General features: G+C 37.3%; 1 protein-coding gene across 1 annotated transcript; it reads left to right on the top strand.

The window, feature by feature from the left end:
• The first annotated feature begins 5,064 nt into the window (after positions 1–5,064).
• LOC149963281 (uncharacterized) lies at positions 5,065–7,464 on the top strand. Its single transcript, XM_090170536.1, has 2 exons — positions 5,065–5,201; positions 6,868–7,464. Exons 1-2 carry the CDS (start codon positions 5,102–5,104, stop codon positions 7,251–7,253), a joined length of 486 nt encoding a protein of 161 aa, XP_090026662.1. The 5' UTR covers positions 5,065–5,101; the 3' UTR covers positions 7,254–7,464.
• The last annotated feature ends 899 nt before the right edge of the window (positions 7,465–8,363 follow it).

Here is an 8,363-nt window from a genome sequence, read left to right as displayed (position 1 = left end):
TATAATATCCACTACGAGACTGATTTGAGAATGCGTTCCTCAAATCAGTTTCTGGCTGCTTGGCCGTCATCAGTCGTAGGCAAGGAAACTTCCACTTGAAGCTCAACCCTATTCTTCTTATAGTTCCGTCTTCAAGGAAACGTTCTCTCCCGTTTAAGGAGAGAATTGGTGATGCCCTGGACGGTCTGAAATTGCAGAGTTGAAGGAAACTCAGCAAGAAATAAAGGACACTTTGATTTGAGTAGCTGATAATTCGGAGAGGAATGCTTCAGCTCTTGAAGTAGTGGCCGACGGTTGCAAAAGGTTCCCGCTGATGCCCTTGAAAGGCTGGTGGCTTGTGAAGAGCGAAAGACGGAAGCAATAAGCCAGCTATTGCTAGCAGTCACTGCTGGTCAATTGCAGCCACCTGTTATGGTAGATTAGTCGTTAAATTAATTATTCTGGTTATGATGCCCGAGGATTTAGGCCCGAACCCAATTTCAGTAAAAAAAAGCGCCATTATTTTTACCTCCAGGGCTGTGTGGAAATGAAATAACTCACATGCGTTTTTATTCATAAAAATGTTAAATAAAATTTGACGATACCTTTAGTGTGCGATACAGAGGTCTACAAGCTGTTGTCTTTTCTATAAATTTCATTTTCTTCTAAACCTAACGCTGTAACGCAGCTAGTGCGGCGACAGCAGCAACAGCTCCGGGAAGCGCCATAGTGAAAAATGATAACCAAATGGCGGAACAAGCGCCGGAAGTCAAAATGTTACGTAACACTCATGACGTAACCAGAGCCAATAGAAAAGCAAAGGCAAGAGAAATCCCGCCAAACATTTCAGCCAACCGGCGCTTCTTAAGCAAGAGGGCGGTTCCTCTCTTGCCTAGGGGGTCATGCAGAATATGGCTGATATATACTTTTCGCGAATTTTGTCATCAGTGATTTATAAATATGACTTGAAATAAGCTAGTTTCATAACTTTCCATCCATTAGTTCGTTCACAATGTATCTTTAAAGTAGACGAAAATTTTAAGGCGGTGACTCATGCCCAGCCTTAAGCCTTGGTTTAATCTACCGCGTATTTTAAACTCAAAAAACCGCAATTTATTATTTAGAAAGATATGAGAAATATAAAATTGTTACTTGGCAGCAATTTTTACCTCGGAAAATACGACATATTTCGAGATTGTTGTACGTTTTGGATGAGGTACGACTGATGACGAATTAGATTTAACGACAAGATATTACTAGATTTTTAAAAAAGTGTGCAAACCGAAAATGTGTTTTTTTACGGAGTGAATAATTGAATTCGCTCGATGCTAGGTACGATTTCACTGGATACGATGTCCGTAGGTGGGGTTAATATATGCACCCAGGAGGAGGGAAAACTCCTTCGTGTGGGATCGATTCATCTCTCAGTCGCTCTCCCTTGTTTACTTTGCACCACAAGAGACTATACTAGGTACTGTCCTCCAGGTCGCGTTATAGATGGCACAGCTCGATTAGCAAGAATGGGGCTGGGGTGGCGCCAAGACTTCGTTTACGAGACCAGTTTTACTTTAACTTGTTTATCGGTTGTAGTTTTGCTTTAGACAGCTAAATTATGTTTTAGTTTTGCTTTCGGTTACTTTACCTAGTCAAAATTTCACTGGGGTTGTGTTGTTGAGCGTTCTTCTGGTTCTCTTTTACTCAATTTTTCTTATATTAAATTTAGTAATATCTTGCCGTGAAATACATTTCGTCATAAGTCCTACCTTATCCAACACATTCAAAAATTTCGAAATATGTCGTATTTTCCGTTGTAAAAATTGCTGGCAAGTAACAATTTTACATTGATCATATCTTTCTAAATAATAAATTTCGGTTTAAACTTTTTGCATTACTTGACAAATAATACACCAAAAAATAAACAAAAACCAGAAAAAAACAAAAGTACCAATTTTTGAAAAATCCCGTAAGTTATAACTTATGAAAATAATTTTTACCTTTTAAAGAAAATTTCTAAATTTGAAACGAGTCCAACGACTTCACAATGGTAGGCTTTCCACGCACATTAATCCCGCGAATAATGTATGACTTGGTTTGGTTTTAGTTTTATTTACAAAATATGCAGAGTTCCGTGGCTCTCGGCTAGCCCCACAAGCCCACGTGATGATATCGAAATTTCGAAACCACCAATCAGCAATCATTGTAGCTGGCGCCTTTTTTTAGCAAGATCAAAGCTGACCGTGCTTAGGATAATTTGTACGTATGTACGAGTTACAATGAAACCTTGAACCTTGAACCTTTTAACGTGTTTCAAAGTCATTTTTTGTAAAAAAAAAAAAAAAAGACTGATACAGACAGAGCACCAACAAGACCATTAGCTTACCCCATTTTAGTCAGCCCCCATACTCCTACTGGCATCACGGTGGCGCGTTTGCTAGAGAAGGTAAAAATAAAATTTGCATCTCTTCTCGAATGCCAGTGAGGGGGGGGGGGGTGAACAACGCGTCCGAAACAAGATGTGCCAATTTATCCTATCTTACAATTACCTCTCAAAATCATTTAGATGGCGCCAATATCAATATCGAGATCAATTTTTTTCAAAACCCCGCAATGTTTAAATATCAATTTAAAATCAAAGATAAGTAACTTTTCTCGATCAATTTTATTCCTCTCATTTTTTTTAAAATAACGAAAATATCACTATTCCGATCAATTTTTCTGTGAATAATAATCCGTGGAATCACAACCAATCAATTTGTATAGAATTGTTTGGGTTAAAAATCATATCAATATTGACAGAATTATAAGGTATATTTCTGAAATCGATCAAAAAAGTATTACATTCAAAAAAGATATGATACTGCCGATCTTTGACGGCAGTTAGCAAATGTGAACGAAAAGGACGATCACGAGAGTTAGGAGCAGTGTGGCGTTATGTACAAACAGTGGGTTTCGGAGGAGAACCAGAGGAGGGCTTAGCGAAAAAGGTATCTAAGCCATTGTTGTGAACTTTGGTTGTTTCTGCTGCTTTAAAATAACAATTGCTTTAGAAAACGTCCAAGGTTTCTAGTTTTTAATTCGTGATCTGACGGCGTTTACCCCGAATAATCTGGTCCTTGAGAAACGAGTCCCTCAGTTTTCCCAACTTACACCTAGATGCAAGATAGTGAAGCTTTAGAAGGAATGCGTCAAACGTTTGAGACTCCCCTTGTCTTGAAGCCAAGAATTGTGTACGCTCATGTGATACAGTGTCACCATCCTCGAAATAGTTAGTGAAAGCATCCGTCAATTCGTCAAATGTGTGGGCTTCATTTGTTTCGTCAAAGTCAAATGAACTATAAATGTCTACAGCTCGCGCTCCCATAGACAAAATAAAGGCAGCACGCCGTTGAGGCAGAATCTTGGTCGATGAATTGGTGGCAGCGTGATAGTTTGTATCTCTTAAGCATGAGCCTCATGAAACGCGAGTTTCCAATGTAAAGGGTTATGAGAAGGGAGATAAATTAACTTCATAATTAGCAATGTCAATAGTCTCTAAACATACTGAATGTCAATAGTATCTTTAATGCTCAATGCTTATAGTCTCTATACTAATGAAAGTCAATAGTCTGTTTAAAACCAAACGTATCAGTCCTTTATAATTCTTTACAAATACAACCACAACGTAACACGATAAATCTTTGCTTACACTTAAAAAACTTCCAAGATTTATAATTTAGGTAATTTATAATAATCAGCTAGGCTAATAGCCAATGCACCACCTTAGGCCTAAGTCATCAAATGACTTTTAAAGCCATTATTTCAGGTGGCCGGGTTACAATTCGTAGGAGGATTGGTGGCAAGCCCTTCATGCCATGCGAGCTAACTAACTATTACCGTTAAAGTCTACAAGTTTTTGTGGAATGGGTAAACCCCTTAAACCAGTGAAGAGAGAACTTGGTAACCCAACGCAGTAAGAGTTGTTCCGAGTTTTCACCCAGTGACACAAGCTGGGATCGAACCCGGCTTCTCTTGCTGCGAGGTGAAAGCTCTAACCACTCCGCCACCCCACATACATAAAACTTATATCTTAACCAAATGTAAGCGTACCATACTTCTGACACCATGTATTGTTTGCTCTTTTTTACTAATGCATTGTTATTAGACGTATTATATTATACTACCGAGCCAGTGGCGTAGACAAGGGTGGGATTCCGTGTCCAACCCCCCCCTTGGGTCTACCTTTGACTGTACTAAATTTCCACCCCTTCTCGACCCCCTCTTAACATTCACATACTTCGACCCCCCCCCTTGACGAATTTCTGGCTACGCCACTGCTACCGACATCTACAGTCTGTACTATATTGGACAATCAATACTTCACAGGAACGAGTCTAGATACCTATGCAGGTAGGGTGTCGGCTAGATATGCTAGAGCATCTAATATATATTTCGGAAAGCATGTCTATCTGCCACTCTGCCTCGCTATAGGCGAGTACAGTTTTTGCATTAAAGCAACTAAACAAAATTGTTAATGTGCACTTTCCAAACCTGATGCCCACGGACAGCCTCGGGCTGGTCCTGTTTCCCCTAACCTTTTCATATCTTAGATACATTTTTAATTTTAAAGCTTTGCTAATTTATCTTACAAAATTCAAACTGGCAATTTTTATTTATTCGCTCAAGCTAGGATGAGCTTGCTCTTACGTTTCTCAATAATATTAATGTTGTTTAATCAAAGGGGGATAATATAATTATGGCATAACAAGATTGACTTCGAAATCTGATGTAAGAAATGTTTTACATTGAAGGCCGACTAGACAATCGTTCGTTTTACTTTGTCTTTTCACTGGAAGGATTCTGTTTAGATGACGTGTGTTTTATTCAGCCAGTGGTCTGTTCTGTCTGAGAGTTGATGACTTTCTACATAATTTTCTTTTCAAATATTGCTAACCCGTTATTGCGAACCAAAACCGGTTTTAAGAGAAATACTCAATTATTTACAAGTGTATTATTTTTGGGAAGACTGGTTTTTGAACAATATTTCCTTTTACAATTATCGTGTACTTGGTAGTTGAAAAACGGAGATATATAGCAATACATACATCGAATTTGAGATTTAAAACTTGGAAAGTTGAAGACTGCAATGGTTCCCGCGTCGTTGTTCGTTCTGATTTTAGGGCTCGCTTCTTTGAACGAGGCAACTTCACCGACTCGAAGAATCCCAATTCGTCCCAAGGAAACAGGTAATACTTAGTTATTCACGTAAAATTAAATACTAACCGTTAAGCAAATCGCTTGATTAAATGTATAACATTGGGTCCATCTGGAATCAAGACACATCCAGTTTGAATACCGTTCTGTTTTTTTTTATCAAATCGGAATAAAGTTCAGTTTCAAACTTAGTAAATTGAACCTAATATGATACATTGGAATCCAAATTTGATCATCCAAATTTGGATCCGCCCTAATTTAGGATATAATTATGGAATTAATAACTTTCATTAAAGAAATTTTTAATATTAACCTAACTAATTTGAAAAATACATTGCCATTGAGAATCTAATTTTTAAAACTAATAGTTTCGGTGTTAATAGTGTTAAGTTTAATAAGTAGACTTACACATTGAATTATTTCTTTCTATAATAAACATTTTTTAACTTTGTACATGCTCTTTTTCTACTCGAGTTTGAAACCATCTGTATTTTTAAATTACTTATATTGGCTTATATTCTTTGTCTACTCGAGTTCGAAACCATCTATTTATTTAAAGTACTTATATTTTCTTATATTCTATTGAAAATGTTTTGCAATTGAGTATTTTACTAAATGTGTAATTCCCCTATTACTTTTAATCTACTATAGCAATGGGCAAAAACAACTTTGACGTTAATTAATTCTTTATTACTAATTACTACAAATAGTCTTAGAATAACAATGAAATTTGTTCTAATTATTTTATATAAATATCGCAGTTCCTGTATTTTTAAATGTTTTTAAATATATTCGAGCTCGTCCTTGATTTACTTTAACTATGAAAGTGGGACCTTTAGAGGATTGCCAATTTATATTCCACATAAGTAAAAATTACTTCAAAATTGAACGCCACTTTCTTAACACTACCACGAGGAAACCGTCCGTTAAATCGGAGATAGATTTTTAAAAATGCAAAAATGTGTGAAGGAGGTAATAATAATCATTCAAATAAAACATTTATAAATAAATAATTAACTTTATAATCAATAATACTAACTTGTTTTGTAAATATGATTACCCGCCATAGACAGGATCATCGTGGTTTAATGTAATTTTCAGGAGCTCTGCGTAGAGATTCCATAAAATGTATTTTTAAACTTGACATTATTAGGTCCACATTGAATTTTCCAATGATAATAAGAAAAGCCATGAAACGGAATACAAATAATTTTGGAGGGAGTTAAAAATATATAAATGGTACTTGCGAAATTCATAACATGTATTCTTATGACATCCTCATCGCCATAGTGGAAGGCTGAATGTAATCCCCCGGGTTTAAATCATGACGGCCTTAGAGCAGGGCTATCCAAATCATCCAATCCGAAAGTCAGTGCGTGAAATTTTTAACCCCATCTAGTAAAGTATCATTTGCCCGTGAGACGACGACGATATGACGTACGGCAGTGAGTCGTTGTAAAATGTGGCGAGCAAAATTTTAACTTATTGACTTTCAGAAACGATCTATTGGCGATCTTTGGTTAATGGATATCTTCACCTTTAAAATAATGAAATCGACTTTCAAAAAGTTTATTATAAAGCTTGATGTTTTTGAGATTCAGAATATGAATTTCAAGATCGCTCATTTGGACACCTCTACCTGAGAGACATGACCGTCATCCAGTTTAAATTTTCGATGTTAATATTGTTTGTTTTTAGCTCAAGTAGCCTGTTCATCTCCCAAGTGCACGCCAGAATGTCCTCTGAAATCCGACTTCTCTCGAGGACCGTGTCCATTCTGCGATTGCACAAAACAACCAACGGTACAGTGCTCCCCTCCAAAATGTCCACCCAGATGCCCTGTGAAGTCTGACCTTTCAAAAGAACCCTGCCCTTTCTGCGATTGTAAGTCAGAGCGAGCGGTTCAGTGCTCGCCTCCAAGATGTTCACAAGGATGTCCACTGGTATCTGACCGATCTAGAGGACCATGTCCTTTTTGCGACTGTCCAGAACGCAGAGTACAGTGCTCGCCTCCACAATGTACACCTATATGTCCTCTGAAATATGACCTTTCAAGATCCCCATGCCCATTTTGCGATTGTTAGTTGATGGTTCGCATTCATTTGAACAGTTTGCCGGATGATTTCTACATGGTGAAAAATGGTTGAAGGTCAATGGTTTCGACTAATCTGAAAATCACAGAAGCTTTTAAACACTGTTCTATAATAATCACACTTTATTGTTCGTACTTAATAACGGGATTTTCATTGTAGTTCTTAAAACATGTACTTCGGAATTATAAATTAAAAAATGTCTATCAGAATTATATAAAACGGTGTTTGTTTTTGTCAGTCTACTGACCGCCGTGGTTTTTGCCATCTCTTTCTCATTTTCAGGGTTTTAGTTTGTGCGTCTAACATATTCACAGATAACAGTTTCGTTGTCTGAACCGAGGAAATAATTAAAATACTTCAGACAACAGATTGGTATCCTAAGGAAAAGATGAAGAAGGGCGAAAGTAAAGTGAAATAGTGACATAAGTGCCTCTAAGTAATCAAATGACTATGCTGCCTATCGTGTTTATGTTTGTCGAAATAGACCTATACTCTCTCCGCATCGTGTATCAAAGTAGCCTTCTCTTGAACTTAAACTGCCGAAGCCAACGTTTTACTAATCCCATTTGGTGCGGGGCTAGTCAAAAAACGAGGCGCCAAATTTAATTTCACTCTCGACCGCACATTTGGGTTCCAGATTTCTTTCAAATCTTTCATCTTCGATTAATATTTCGATTGGCAACCAAAATGGTTGTTTCACACCAGCACATGAATTACCGTATTTGAGAAATACACGCAAAAACTTCGAACAAAGACAAACTCTCAAACTAAGAACCCAGAGCTGGGTGAAAACTCGGAACAACTTTTGCGTTAGTCTTGCAAGTTCTCTCCCCACTGGTTTAAGGAATTTTACCCTTCCATTGAGGTAAGTTAGGGAGCTGTTGGCTCGCGTGGCATGAAGGGCTTGCTACCACCCTCCTACGAATTGTAACCCGGCCACCTGAAAAGTCGCTTGATGACTTAGGCCTAAGGTGGTGCCTTGGGTATTAGTCTTTCTGATTATTAGTTTTAATTATAATGACTTGTACTCACATATTTTAATTAAGGTAAACTAAAAACATCATTAACACGATGATGCATTCGAATTCTTAAACATAAAAC

This window comes from Leiobunum rupestre, chromosome 1, assembly GCF_980474605.1.
Source record: "Leiobunum rupestre chromosome 1, qqLeiRupe1.1.hap1, whole genome shotgun sequence".
Classification (NCBI taxonomy): Eukaryota; Metazoa; Arthropoda; class Arachnida; order Opiliones; family Sclerosomatidae; genus Leiobunum; species Leiobunum rupestre.
The sequence above is the reverse complement of the archived record's forward strand: the minus strand, read 5'-3'. Positions and strand labels throughout refer to the sequence as shown.